This window comes from Ipomoea nil, unplaced genomic scaffold (assembly GCF_001879475.1).
Source record: "Ipomoea nil cultivar Tokyo-kokei standard unplaced genomic scaffold, Asagao_1.1 scaffold2165, whole genome shotgun sequence".
In the NCBI taxonomy this organism is placed as follows: Eukaryota; Viridiplantae; Streptophyta; class Magnoliopsida; order Solanales; family Convolvulaceae; genus Ipomoea; species Ipomoea nil.
This window is the reverse complement of record NW_017618593.1, coordinates 130,041-145,078: the sequence shown is the minus strand read 5'-3', so window position 1 is coordinate 145,078 and position 15,038 is coordinate 130,041. Positions and strand designations below refer to the sequence as shown.

At 35.3% G+C, this 15,038-nt stretch overlaps 2 protein-coding genes across 2 annotated transcripts; one reads left to right on the top strand and one right to left on the bottom strand.

Moving 5' to 3' along the window:
• The first annotated feature begins 674 nt into the window (after positions 1 to 674).
• Positions 675 to 6,434, top strand: LOC109149978 (uridine kinase-like protein 1, chloroplastic). The gene is made up of 14 exons (XM_019297958.1): positions 675 to 945; positions 1,162 to 1,253; positions 1,672 to 1,741; positions 1,857 to 1,975; positions 2,352 to 2,448; positions 2,991 to 3,070; positions 3,437 to 3,631; positions 4,508 to 4,591; positions 4,680 to 4,740; positions 4,919 to 4,979; positions 5,312 to 5,405; positions 5,512 to 5,584; positions 5,754 to 5,836; positions 5,943 to 6,434. The coding sequence occupies exons 1-14, from the start codon at positions 750 to 752 to the stop codon at positions 6,087 to 6,089; spliced, it is 1,452 nt and encodes a 483-aa protein (XP_019153503.1). The 5' UTR covers positions 675 to 749; the 3' UTR covers positions 6,090 to 6,434.
• Positions 6,435 to 6,606: 172 nt separating this feature from the next.
• Positions 6,607 to 10,283, bottom strand: LOC109149977 (chloride channel protein CLC-b). The gene is made up of 6 exons (XM_019297957.1): positions 10,017 to 10,283; positions 9,722 to 9,922; positions 9,394 to 9,571; positions 8,403 to 8,935; positions 7,061 to 8,213; positions 6,607 to 6,978 (listed from the first exon to the last, which is right to left on the bottom strand). The coding sequence occupies exons 1-6, from the start codon at positions 10,208 to 10,210 to the stop codon at positions 6,871 to 6,873; spliced, it is 2,367 nt and encodes a 788-aa protein (XP_019153502.1). The 5' UTR covers positions 10,211 to 10,283; the 3' UTR covers positions 6,607 to 6,870.
• Between the last annotated feature and the right edge of the window lie 4,755 nt (positions 10,284 to 15,038).

The window sequence follows — 15,038 nt, the reverse complement described above, 5'->3', positions numbered from 1 at the left end:
GGTAAGCGTAACCAACAGTCCGCCCCATACTTATAGCCGCTAGGCCGGAGACACAGCTCCGGGCGGCCGGCATGTAACCCACATAGCATCCACGCGTCACCATCCCGCGAGCCCTCTCTGTCAACGTGTAACATTGCCACGTGCCTCTTCTCGAGATCCTTAACAAGGGTAGCTAATCGGGTGGCAAAGGTGGTCGGTCGGGAAGTCCACCAGTCGGGTCCGACCGTCTTCTATAAGAATATCCGACTTGTCAAACTTGCACAAAGAACAAGAGAAACCGAGCCATGTCGGTCAGGATATATCCTACCATATTCAAATTATTTTATCAAATTGATTATGTTTCATATTTTGTTATGAATATTTTTATAAAGTTTTGATATGTTTTATTTTTCGCCCATATCCAATAATATTTACAACTATATTTCTTAGTTAATTTTTTTTAATTATCTCTTTTGTTTTAATGTTTTGCTTTTATTAGAAAAATTTTATGAATCTGTTCCTACGACTTCGCCCCCAACCGAATTTCTGATTTTGTCTCTGTAGGGAGGGTATATTAGGTTAGCTTTGCTCGCAAGCCAACATCCTAAAATAATTTTTTTTTTCTCCTAGAATTCTTAAAATTGGTAAGGAGAGAGGAAAAAAAAAAAAAAAATCGCTGCTAAAAAGTTCCAACTTGTAACCGAACACGATGTTAACTCTCTTAACCCGTCTCGTCCCTATATATCATTTCAGAGACGCAGATATCTGAGATGAAGAAGACGCCGGCGATTGATTACGTCATGGAAGCTGCGTCAGGCCCACATTTCTCCGGGCTTCGCCTCGACGGGCTCCGCTCATCCGCCTCATCTACATCTCGCTCTTCCACCACTACTCCTCCTACTGCCTTTGTTTCTTCTCCCGCTCCTCCTCCCGATTTCTCCGTCCTCAAGCAGCCTTTCGTCATTGGTACAATTTGCTATTTCCTCATTTATTTTAGTAATTTTTGCATTTGTAACAGTTTCTGGGGATACTTTATATTCTGTATCTACTATTTTTTTTTTTTTTTTTTTTTCAGTATATGTAGCCAATGATCATTTTGGATAATGTGTATAAGCAGATTGAGTTATGGACTTATGGATAATGTGATTATCTTTCTATTTTTGTTGTTCGAGGGTTATGCAGGAGTTTCTGGAGGTACTGCTTCTGGGAAGACCACGGTGTGCGACATGATTATTCAACAATTACATGATCATCGCGTTCTGCTTGTCAATCAGGTTTGTGTTCAATTTTATCACATTTTCAATTATTACATTTGCTTACTAATCTCATCAAATTTAGGCGGTTCATTACAGGTTTAATTGCTTATTGTAATAACTTTTAGTAACATCAAAATTCACAAAACTGTGATGTTCATCAAACATAGTATCCCATTTAGTTTGCATGGAATATGAAATAGATTTGTTGATATGCAAGAATTGCAGTCTGTGCATCAGTATGAGTAAAACAGTAGTTGACCACAAGTTTGCACTCCTCCCTAAAGACAAGTGCTACTTGTTGGAGGTGCAGTAGTAAGCTGTTTGTCTGGGAAAATTTTCTGGCTACCTGTTTAATACATGCTAGGTTGTTTTTATACCTATTAAATGCGTAGCAGGCCAGAGGATTTGCTAAGTCATACTTTTGGTGATATTGTAGGATTCTTTCTACCGTGGGTTAACACCTGAAGAATTAAAGCGTGTCCATGAGTATAACTTTGACCATCCAGGTTTTCAATTTTTAATTATGTACACTAGTATTTCAACTCGTGATATTCACAACTTCACCTATTAATATGATTTCCAGTTGTCATCATCTATTAGAGTAAGTTTCTTTCTTCTCAGATGCTTTTGACACTGAGCAGCTTGTAGAGTGCGTAGACAAGCTCAAAGCAGGTCAAGCTGTCCATGTTCCAATATATGACTTCAAAGCACACCAAAGATCTTCTGATAGCTTTCGTCAGGTACCCCCTTTCTTCATTTACCTTCTATGTGTTTGTGCTCGGTGCTCCCCTTTTTTATATTTTGCATACTAGGTGGGAGATGAGACTAATGTCTATGTAGTTATTCTCCTTATGTATTTTGAAATTCTAATGGTATTGCATATTGGTTTTAGAGACAAAAGAATTTTATACTTATATGTAAAATAATTCTCATTTCCTTGATAAATTTTTCTAACACTTGCGCATTATTTTCATTTTATTTTGAGTTTGTGGTTTCTAAAGAATGCACACTTTCTCATGCTTGAGGTTCCCTGGGTTGTGAAGGATGCATCTGATTTGTCTTTTATTATGTTTTTTTTGTTTCATTTGCTTGTAGTCTAATATTGTTGAGCTGCAGGTAAATGCATCTGATGTAATCATCCTCGAGGGAATACTTGTTTTTCATGACTCGCGTGTCCGCGATTTGATGAATATGAAGATTTTTGTTGATACAGGTTTGACTCCCTGCATTAGTTTTGCCTTTTTGTTTTCCAAAAAAGCCAAGCTAAATTTTCTTTCTTGCTGAAAATAAGTTGAAGACTCTAATACCTCAAAAAAAATCATAAAGAGTTGATAGATTTGACTATTAGATGTTTGTCAGCATTACTTGTATTACCTAGTATGTTTTCAATTCATTTTTAGGTACATATCCCTTTTGAGTTCCAACAAACTTGAACTTGCTAGAGAAGATGAAAGAGATCGGCTGATGTTGTACTTTGATTTAACAACAGTTACATAATTCTTCAGCTGCATTTAGTTTTCTCTTTGCTAAATGCTGACATGGGAAATGTCATTTATGGATTTTCAGTTACTGATGCTTGACATTACTAAGCCCAAACACCTAGTGTGTTAGGCCACACAAACTATTGATACTTTTGGTGTGTTCTATTGTTAATATTTTTTTGAAGGGGTTCTATTGTTAATATTGTTCTATATATTTGCTATATTTTGTCCTTGAAAACCTCTCACTATTTTTAATTGTGATAATTGTTTCCAGATGCTGATGTAAGGCTTGCTCGTCGAATAAGGCGTGACACTGTTGAGAGGGGTAGAGATATAAGCTCAGTTCTTGAGCAGGCAAGCTTTAACTTTCTCAAGTATTAATTCACAAAGCTTGAATTCAAGACTCCTTGTATAATGCTTACAAATGTATTGAAGTTGTTTGCTTTTAAAATTTGAACAAATGCAATATGCAATTTGTGACATGTAACATGTTCCAATAACTGCCTTTTCACTCTTTCGTCAATTTGGAACAAGAAAGGCAATTTTTGTAGAGTTATAATTTCCTATTCAACTCCTAATGTTATATCATAATTTGCAACTATGAGGATAAAAGCAACTTCCATTATATGACCTTTGGTTTTGCGATTCTCTTTTTAAGGCATGAAGCAAGAAAATTATTCTTATTCTGGCAAATCTTATGGTTATCCTTTTCTTATGCAGTATGCGAAGTTTGTCAAGCCTGCTTTTGATGATTTTATTCTCCCTTCAAAGAAATATGCTGATGTTATCATACCCAGGGGAGGTGAAAACCATGTTGCTGTTGATTTGATTGTCCAACATATTAGGACAAAGCTTGGTCAGCATGATCTCTGCAAAATATATCCTAATGTGTATGTTATTCAGTCAACATTCCAGGTATGTATTTTTTATATTGTTTTTCTTAATGTGCATGCCTTTAATTTTGTGTTATATTACCACAATTCAATTTGCTAAGAATTTTAAGGTGGTGGATAACTGAAACATTGTTGTTAAGGCGACGCCTAGGCGTCTAGTCAGTGGAGACCAGTCGCCTGGCCTTTAAAAACAACCCTACTAATACGTAGCTAACAACCCTCCCCCCCCCTCCCCCCCCCCCCACACACACACACCTTCTCCCAGCCTTGCCTTGTGGCTGTTTACTTTGTTATGGCTGAGAATGAAAATAACCCCAATTATGATCCATTAACGGATACTAAAAGGAAAGCTAAATCTAAAGACCTAGGATGGAAATGCTAAATTATTGCATAATTTAGTACTTATTGTTGAGATTTGAGAATATGCTAAAATGCTAAATTATGAATTGATATATATATATATATATATATATATATATATATATATATATATATATATATATATATATGTATATATATATATATATATGTATATTCCTCATCGCCTAGGCGGTCAGGTGGCACCTCGCCTTGAAAGTCTGCCTTAACAACAATGAACTGAAAAAGAGAAGAATAATAGCTTGACTGAAATGGCCTCAAGTTTTCAACAAACTATCATATAACACGTTATAGATGGTGGGGGTAAGACATTCATTCTAGCTTTGGGAGAATACATGTAGACATGAAAAAAGAGAGGAAAACTGGAAGCATGTTTTTGAATAATTTTCCTGAATGAGAAATTCAGTTGCATTCTTAAGCATTTATATAGTAAATTAGACATCTACCTTTCTTTTAAGGATTTCTTTAGTATACATGCATAACAATGAAGCTAAGCATATTTGCATGCTTCTTGTTACAGATAAGAGGAATGCACACCTTGATCCGAGATAGGGACATCTCCAAACATGATTTTGTTTTTTATTCTGACCGGCTAATCCGTTTGGTGATCTACTCTTCAGACTCTTTAGAATATGACACCAAATAAACTGTCTAAGTAACATGCTGTATCCCTTACTATACGGTTTTAATAGGTTGTGGAGCACGGTCTTGGCCACTTACCTTTCACAGAGAAGCAGGTAGTCACTCCAACAGGTGTGTTGGGTGACCATTGATTGCAATATAGAAGCATTTCTACTTTTTCTCACTGATAATTTGGACACTTGTTTTTGTGGGATAAAAATTTCTGCTTATAATGGCTTGTACTAGTATTTGCTGTTGTATTTTGAATCATTTACTGATTGAAATCTTGAACATCTTAATTGAATTTCAGGGTCAGTATATATTGGTGTTGACTTTTGCAAGAAACTATGCGGGGTATCTATCATTCGCAGGTTAATAATGAATACTGAATAATGATATTCTAAATTGTTATTATTGGTTTTAATTTGAAAGGTTGGAGGCTTTTCTTTGTCTGTTGATAACATGAGTTAAAGGAAATAAAAATGTAGTACAACGATTTCCTTGCATACCAATTATCAAAAGATAGTAAATTATAATTTTTTTTAAGAGAGAGAGAGAGAGAGCTGTTACTTTCTACATCTATTCAACCTGGTTCAGTCCTGGGTGAAAGTTTGATTCCCAATGTCAGTTTCTGTGCTTTGTGCTGAGAATTCCTGTGAATTGATTTCGCAGTTCTTATCTTTAATGTTTTATTTGTTTTCAGTGGTGAAAGTATGGAGAATGCATTGCGTGCTTGTTGCAAGGGGATAAAAATTGGCAAAATTCTGATCCACCGTGATGGTGACAATGGTAAACAGGTAAATTTAAGTAGACTCATAACGTAATTTTGCTTTACATTTTTTACAAGTCTAAGTGATAGCATGGTTGATTTGTGGTACTATATTGTATTTTTATTATGAACAGCTTATTTATGAAAAACTCCCAAAAGATATATCAGAACGTCATGTCTTGCTTCTGGATCCAGTTCTTGCTACAGGTGACAATTTCTTTCATACTATCAATCATGTCATTGATGTCAATATGCAATTGTGCTTGTGCTTAACTACCCATTTTCTTCTCAATATATATTCTATTTGGGTTTGGTTGGTTACTTCCACCCTTGTATTTCGCTAAGTCTGAAATGTTTCTTATATTGTGCAATAAAGGTAACTCTGCTAACCAGGCGATTGAGCTGCTCATACAAAAAGGAGTTCCAGAATCCCATATTATCTTCTTAAACCTAATTTCTGTAAGTGTTTATAGTCAGTTCTAAAACAGATGACTTGTAAACCATTTATAGTTTAAGGTAATTCTATCATCTGTTGACTCTGCTCTTTGTGTCTTTGTATGTATAGGCACCAGAAGGAGTACATTGTGTTTGCAAGCGTTTCCCATCACTGAAAATTGTAACTTCGGAGATTGATGTTGCACTGAATGAAGAATTCCGCGTCATTCCAGGTATGGGGGAGTTTGGTGATCGTTACTTTGGTACTGATGATTGAGAGATTCTCCAGCCTGCACCTATGCTGAAGCTTTAGCGAGTCTACTATCAATTCTCTCTCTCTCTCTCTCTCTCTCTCTCTCTCTCCTGCTGTTATGAACCTGATTTGTTTCTGATGTTTTACCCAGTACAGTAACTTTCCAATAACCGTTTTGAAGTTTTAACAACGAAGTGAATATTTGTGAACTGTGTGTTACTACTACAGAATGGTTTGTGAAAGCAAAAATAATTATTTTCTGTTGTCTTACCCAGTGCACAATATTATTGGGTTGAACAAATGGCTGTGTAATGAGCACTTGGAACCAAGTACAATCATATTAATTCCTGAAATAATATTTATTATGTGTACACTTTTGAGGGATTGAAAATTTGATTCATCCCTCAAAACAGAGTGGAGTTGTGACACTTGATAATATTGCATCCTCCTCCATTTCTTTGCATTCTTCAACAACTAAATGGTATTCATGAGCATTTTTTTGTTACAATGTGTGAGAAGCTTTAAAGTAGAGGTGAGGAAATAGACAAGTGTTATTTAATTGCAAGGAAAAGAGGTATGACACGCAGCAGCAGAAATGGATGGTTTAGGTTGGGAAGATTTCCAAAGACAACCCAGCAGGCAGCATATGTTTATGAAATGTGTTATTGTTTGACAGTGTGTAACACTCAAAGTTTATGATAAAAGCAAAGCTTGTGATCTCTGAGAAAGAATGAAAAATTGGAAAAAGAAGAGTAGTACGTATTAAATGGTGAATGGAAGATGAGAGTGGAGAGAAGAGGAAGGGTTAGTTACCCTTTTTACTTCCCTTTGAGTTTGCTAGATGAGGGAACACACTCAGAATGTTGTGTGCCCTCAGGTCTTGCCTGGTCAAGATTCCAACAACTGGAGATACCTGCAGTGCAGCAAAGTATAATCAGGTTAGACCATAACAAAAGTAGAAGTAGAAGTTGTTGAGGATGAGAGAAGTGACTGACCCCTGCTGCTTGATACTTGGGTAGAATGATCATGTGGCGGAGCCCCACCTGCCTAAACAGCAACAAGGCCTTGGCGACTGACAAGCTTTCGACTACTGTATATGGTGTTGTGTTGGTAAGAGGATGCAAGTCAACATACATCTCCATTTCATCCTTTGTTACAGCCACATCTTCAATCTTCCCCCATCTCTCTGCCAAGTCTATCCAGGTAAACTTCTCTCTCACTTCTGCCTCCTCTGTCCTCCTCCTTTCACTCATGAAGTACTTCTTTTTCAGCACCAGCAGAAGGTGAGTCCTCAGGACTAGTCCATGAAGTTCAGTTGCCCCAATCGGCAGCGCTGTTCTAGGAGGCACCACCCCTTCATCTACAACCGGGAACCCATTGTGTGTCGTGTTCTTGAGGACCTCCACAATGCGCCCCACCTTCTCAATTCCTCTCAGTGTAACCACCGGTGGCTTCACATCAGCCAGCTCCCCAACTGTGATGTTTCTCATCCATGGCTCAGGGTGTGCATCCAGGAAGGGTAAGCCTTTCAGTTCCAGTATTATTTCATAGATGCTTGGGTTGAAGCAGTCTCCTACACTTTTTGCAATCAGAAGGACAAGCATTGTTATTGGCAATAGGAGGAGATTGTTGGTGAGCTCAAGAAATATGACGCACAGGGAGACTGTCATCCTCATTGAACCTGCCATCAGGGAAGCTGCACCCAGAACAGCATACAGCCCCTGATCAATATACGCGTATCTTCCCATCGCAATACCAAGTAAGCGACCATAAGCCGAGCCCATGAGTATGATTGGAAGGAACAGACCAGATGGCACAGCAATTCCAAAAGTGATCAGTCCCAGGATGCAGTAAAGTACAAAGAAGATAATAAGGGATGATATATTGAACTCTGTGGGAGTGTTTATGGAGAATATGTTGCGCACAGCATCATCATTCGTCGTTAGCAGAAGAGTGGCCAGGTCATTATAATACCCCTTTGGGCAGTTGAATTGCTTGAAGTTCCCAGTTCCTCCAGTTGTGGGACACGACTCTTCCTGTGAGGGATTACAAGGCTTACATTTCGCAAGGAAAGGAAGTCCATATAAGCAGATAGAGGTGAAAAGCGAAACGCTTAGACTCAGAAGAAGTTTATGCAATTTCCCCCTCCTGCACCACAACAGTTTACAAGTCAAAATTGTGCTTATGAAGTGTATTATATATATATATATATATATTTATATATATATATATATATATATATATATATATATATATATATATATATATGCTCACATCTTTCTGACAATTGATAGATATGCATATTAAGATGATTTGATGATGAGGGAGGGTGCTTACTCATTGATGAGACTATATAGCCTGAGGACTTTGTGGAGAACATGGTTGTAGAGGCTTCCCAAGAGTCCACCAATGACTCCAATCACTGCAATGGGGATGAGGTCCACTACATGGTAACTCACACTCACCCCACTCACATCAAACATGATAAGCCCCCCTCTGCCAAACAGCCCACAGTCGCTCGACTTGCAGTACTCCATGAAGGACCTGAGTACCACCACCACCACTGCTGTGCTGAAGAAAGTTCTCCACAGAAGAGCACTCCTCCACCATGTTGCCACCTCCTCCAGTGCAAAGAGCACACCTCCAACTGGGGAGCGGAAAGCAGCACATACCCCTGACGATGACCCACAGGTAATGAGATCTCGCCTGTCCCTATCATTGTTGAAGTAGCGCAGCCAACGCCATTTGATGCGATAATCATCCGGGCCCCCTTGCCCTAATAAGGAAGCAATGCAGCTGCCTATGTGTACTAAAGGCCCTTCTTTTCCTAGATCCAAGCCTGCAGCAACTGCCCCAATGCTTCCAACAATCTGTGAAGTTGAAGGAAAAGGTACAAGATTACTTACTACATTTCTACTGCTGATATGTCTTAGAATCTTTTCATCTATTGAACTTTGAATAAAGTGTCTTATTTAAAATCAACTGCCAATCCACTACTTATCCAAAAACCTGAAACTGTTGCTCCACTAACTTTCCTATTCCCATGATAACCATCCTCAAAAAGTTGCAGTATATACTACTATATAGTTATATCATGGTATGGTATGGTAAACTGAAACAAAGAACATCGAGTGAGGTTCGCTTATTCTGGGATTGTGGGGTTAAGATGTCATTGTCACATACATACATACATACACCACACAACTTTCTAGTGCTTCAAGATCTGGTTTTTACTTCCAACTACCACTCATTTGTTAACTGCAACTTCTTGAATTGATGTGTTTGTTTCACACAGAATTGTAGTATCAACAACAGGCCGGGTACGTACCTTGACGATGAGTGTCGTGGCGCCAAACATGTTGGGAGTGTCCACTCCATTGAGATAAGCCTTGATTTCAGGTATTCCAGGGCCAGCAGCAGTGGGTGCAAAAAACACACAGAGAACGGAAGCTACAAATGTGAGCACAAAATTGGCCCCAGCAAAATATGCAAATCCCATCAGGTACCTGCATCACATCAACCACTCTTATACTGATTCTCTGCAGGTGTCTGCTGGTCAGAATTCAGAATGTTTTTGGAACATACATATATATATATATATATATATATATATATATATATATATATATATATATATATATATATATTTCACTGACCTTTTCTTGTCGATGTAGTCAACAACTGCAAGAAGTTTGTAGCCTGCAATGTTCTCCACAGCTAGATTGATGAGAGTGGCTATGATTCCTGTGAGAAGTCCTACCAGGAATGCCAGTGTCCACTTCAGGAACACATACTGCAAAACCTGGGTTCTTGATCTGCTCCTCCAATCATGCTTGAACAGATCATTCTCGTTGATCCTAAATCAACAACAGGTAAGGAATCAACAACACAATTTTGCAGTTCCCCCATATATATATGGGGGTAGGTGAGAGTAAGTAGTAACTAACTTACTCATAATCCAAACTCTCTATGTGAGAAACCTTGGCTCCAACCATGGCTAGTGGACTGGAGGAAAGCGTTAGGTTTCTCTTGAGGAGCAGAGGCTGATGCAGAGAGTTGCTCTCTGGGTCTCTCTCAGCTTCTTCTTCTTCAGCTTGTCCCGCCATGGCTATCGTCGTTGCACTTTCTGCATACTGCTCCTCCATCCTGGATGCGGAAACTCTCAAATCTTATCAGCTCCACCCTCCAAATAATATGATGCCAGAGGATTATTTTGTATGTCTGATCTATTATTATTATTATTATTATTATTATTATTATTATTATTATTATTATTATTATATTACACCACTAACTAGTTACCTTTCCACGTCTAATGGACCAACCAAACAAAATACTCCGTATATAATAAAACCAAACACATGTATAGAAGATGGTTCTTAATATAATATGTGGGCTCCAACAATGTCATAATTCAGATTCTGGATATTTCGTGTTTTTATTATTTTTTAAATCTAAGGGGATGTTTGGTTGGATGGAAAAGTTTTTTCATGGACAATATTTTCCTTCAAGTGGAGGGTTCGTGGAATTCATTTTCTATTTCCTCACATGTGAGGAAAACAAAATTTTTGGTAGGAGTGTAGGACATGTGATTTTGTTTTCCATGGGAGTTGGGAAGCAAAAATGAGATGACTTGATAATTTTACCCTTGTTGTTTTGTAGGGTCATATATCTCATTATATTCGTTATTCCTTACAATTTTCAATCCAACCAAACAATGGAATCAATATTTCTAATAATTTTTTTTTCACCAACAAAATAATGAAATTCATCTTTCTAGTAAGCACCCCTTAAAATATTTTTTGCGAACCAAATAGATCCTTAAGGGAGGGGGGACCCCGATTAGTGACGGTAGCTCACTCTGCAGTTATTTAGTAATGTTATACGGAGTAATAGATTGATTAACTCTATCTGTACTTCTATTTCCTACTCTCATTTTTTACTCTATATAATGTGTCATATTTTGATATTTTGATTGCTTAATAAAATAGGGCGTATTGTGATTGGGGGCGAAGTTTAAATAAAGTTAGAAATGTCAATTATAAAATATCAAATATCCTATAGTCATAATAAGTTTTTTTTTTTTTTTTTTTTTGAAAAAAAAATATATAATACATTATAAATTACAATAGAATGTTTTTGATATATTACACGATAGTTAGAGTCGGAGCCAAAAATTATACTTGAGTGGGGTGACAATGTGAAAATACTTATGACAACATATGAAGCATAATAAATTAGATAAAATAATTTGAATAATACTATATTCATAAATACGTTTTAATTTAATTTTTTTTTAATTAGATCAAATTTAAGTTTTTCTAAATTAATTCGAATACAATGAAGTATAATATAAATTTGTATATTACATTAATTGAATGATTCATAAAAAGTAGACTAAAAGAATATTTAATTTGTTAATTAAATGATTTATAATAGTAGACTAAAAATATTTATCTTGGGAAGAAATGAAAGAGATAAAATAAACAAATGAAAATAAGAAAAATGTTGTTAATGAGATTTGAACCTATGACCAGAGGCTTTCTTAATATTAAAAAATAGAGTTCAACCAACTACACTACTCAAACTATTGACAATTTAAACAAAAATATTTATTTTATATACATATATAAAGGGGTCCCCCACACGAGCTCCGTCTCTACTTGGTGGGAGTTATACTACAAGGAGTACATCTACTATTTTTCTAATAGATTATTCTATGTTAGTCTTTTGTTTTTTTTTTTTTTTTTTTTTTGGGATACATTAAATTTCTCAACTTACAGTAGATTAATACTGAGCCTCTAGAATCCCTGCCAAAGCCATAGTTAGTGTTAGTCCTTTTCTACCTAGTACTCTTAGCAAGAATGTTGATTAGACATATTTTATACTGTTTATAGTAATACGCGATTGAGGAAAATTTATGATGTATGTATAGTCTAAAAATGAAGATTTTTTTTTTTTTTTTGAAAACCAGATTTGTTATTTTTCTTTCTTACAAAATCCATTATCTTCCCTCATCACTCATTATTTAGGAAGTAGAAGATCTAACTCTTTGGGAACAATTTGGTGGGTAAATATGGAAAATGGTATATGGACTCCTATTGAGTAAATTCTCTATCATGTGTCGTGATTTTATTGATAAAATAAAAATAAATTAATAAAAAATTGTATTATTTTTTTATAGATAAATCAGAATACACTAGTATGCAATGAGTAAAAAAATAAAGAATTCTTTTGTCAAAAAATATAAAGAAATGAAGAAATTTGGAGTATATGTAATATTATTTGGTAAATAATGGGCAGTTGGCAGTTGGCACAGCAAAAAGTGTGATGGATCACAATACATGACATGTCACTTAGGTTATTAGATGCAGTTTGCTTGGCTTTATTGCCATAAATGATTGGAGCTTCATAGTCACATACAGCCATGATCATGCTTATCTCTTAATCAATGTTTTTGCTTGGCTTTTTTGATTTCCAAGAGACATAATTTTAAAACAATTTTGTAAAGTGGTCTTTTATTTAATTTGTTTTAGATCACGAGGAAAATTCACACTTATTATTCAAAAGTGTTGAAACTATGCAATTGTGTAATAGTTTGTAAATTACTCACGAGATGAAAATTGTACTAAGAAAATATATATTTTTATTTATTCAAGTTGTAATAGTAATAGTGAGTGAATGTTAATATTATAACACTTATTACAAAATATATAATTTATGTCAATTTGTATAGTTAAAAGACGAAAAAATTGAGTTATTTCAAATACTGCCACAAAAAAACAAAAAAAAAAAACAAAAAAAAAAAACAAAAAACTCATAGTTTAAAAAAGACCGTATCCGAACCGGACAATGGAGTAACATGACATGTCATTGAATACTACTCTGTAGTCTGTACTCTGTATGACCGTATACGAACCGGACACATCTTATGGAAGATTGGTTTCATAAGAATCAAATTTAATTTTATTGTCTAACAATAAATATAATATACTAAAAAAAGCTTAACACTGTCAAGCATAAAAATATAAATTACTAAAATAGAAACTGTGAATTGTTTAATCAATTACACAAGTTATGATATAATATTCTAGCTATTATTCTTATTACTCATCATGTCTCATTTTATTTGTCATGTTTACTATTTATCGTTAAACCAATTATTTCTTCCTTGCATATTTTCTTTGGTATTTTTTTCAATTATTTTTAAATTTAATTTTTTGTATTTAATAGTGCAGTTAATGTAGTTTCTAAATATATAAATTTTATATATTCATACTAAACTTAACATTATGAAAAATTGAATTAAAAATAACTTCAGTCAAAACAAGAAACATAAAATGGGACGGATGAAGTATTTTGGTGATGAGGGAAACCCCCAACTATTACTCGAATGTGCATATTGGATAAACCCCGCTCCTGTGTGATAATTCACAAACCACACATGAGAGATAAATCGCATTAAAAAGACATGTGAGATAAACTCAACCGATAGGATGTTAGCAAATATAAAATCATGCTTCACCCACTTGATTACACCTTTGGGACATCTATTTTATTTTTATTGTATGTAAAATGAGTGATTCTTTTGAAGTTTTCTTGTATTTGTAAGTATAATTATAAATATAATATCAATGTTTTTATTTTTAACGATTGATATATAGTTTGCCATATTGTATTGATTGTTGGTTCTTAGGAACAAGTGTTTTTAGATTTTGATGATACCAAATTATGTTAGAAATTTTAGTCCTTATTTTATTTTTAGAAATAGGAATTAACGGATTTTCAGTTGAATAAATGTTTTTTAATAATTATTTTTTGTTTAGGAAATGGGCGTGCTACAAGATCATACAGAAAAAAGTGAGCTTCAAGATACTCATTGGATTGCCCGAAGCTTGGGAGATGAAAGTGACAACAATGAGAGATCACATGGATCTAAAGGCTATGCCCACCATTTAACTATTCAGGGATCTCAAAGCATATGAGTTCGAGATGAACTCAAGAGATGAAGATGAAGAACCAAAGAACACAACGTTGGTTGCAAACCAACCACCTACTTCATCTAGGTCGTCAAACTCTAACCCCTACTGAATTATTGTCTGATGAGCAGTGCTATGTTTGTGCGCAAACCCCCGTCTTCTTAAAAATTCTTGGGGTTTAAGGAGAAGAGTGGTCGTAGATTGAGTTTGGTCGAACCACTTAAATCTCTCTCTCTCTCTCTCTCTCTCTCTCTCTCTCTCTCTCTTTCTCTCTCTCTCTCTCTCTCTCTCTCTCTCTCTCTCCATCTATCTACATTCCGGTACTTAATCAACCAAATCTACGATTTAAAATCCATCCATCTATCTACATTTCGGTACTTAATCAACCAAATCTAAGATTTAAAAAGAACAAATACATGCAAGTAAATTAAAAAGGGGTAACAAATTATTTTCCATTGTGTTACTCAAGCTGTTTTTAAGTTCAAGTTTACTTGAGCTAAAAATCATTGAAAAAAAATTAAAATTTATAAAAGTCTATTCACCCACCTCCCCCTTCTAGACTTGTACCCCTTTTCCATCGGGAGTAACACTTGTTACTACATATCGCATGATTAGATCCGTCAAAATATGTCAGTGAGATGGACTTTAAAGCCTATCAATTTTTTTGGCTTGAAAATTGCCAGCCCACCGAAGTGTTTTTGAGTAATCATTACTTTAAAAGCAAATTCACGGGTGTCTTTGCAAAAGCATCGTCACCGACTTCTCCCTCCCCCCTTCATCCACCCCCAATCTTTACAACAAATTTTTTGTTTGTGCATTCAAATTGAAGATTAAAATTTAATTACATGGCTACTCAGAGTATTAGATCTTCATCAATAATAAAAATTTACGATATGTAGACTTTCTTGAATTATATTCTGCATGATTTCATATCCTCATGTGTAATATGTTCACATTATTTCTTTACCGAGAGGAAAACATGTTATAATGTGTG

Bases quoted from the DNA above. Each gene is read 5' to 3' on its own strand.
- LOC109149977 (XM_019297957.1), bottom strand. From the start codon at position 10,210: ATGGAGGAGCAGTATGCAGAAAGTGCAACGACGATAGCCATGGCGGGA. The intron at 9,572-9,721 runs GTCAGTGAAATA...GATGTGATGCAG, and splicing joins GACTACATCGACAAGAAAAG to GTACCTGATGGGATTTGCAT. The intron at 6,979-7,060 runs GTCAGTCACTTC...GCTGCACTGCAG, and splicing joins CCAAGTATCAAGCAGCAGGG to GTATCTCCAGTTGTTGGAAT.
- LOC109149978 (XM_019297958.1), top strand. From the start codon at position 750: ATGAAGAAGACGCCGGCGATTGATTACGTCATGGAAGCTGCGTCAGGC. The intron at 946-1,161 runs GTACAATTTGCT...AGGGTTATGCAG, and splicing joins CAAGCAGCCTTTCGTCATTG to GAGTTTCTGGAGGTACTGCT. The intron at 3,632-4,507 runs GTATGTATTTTT...TTCTTGTTACAG, and splicing joins TTATTCAGTCAACATTCCAG to ATAAGAGGAATGCACACCTT.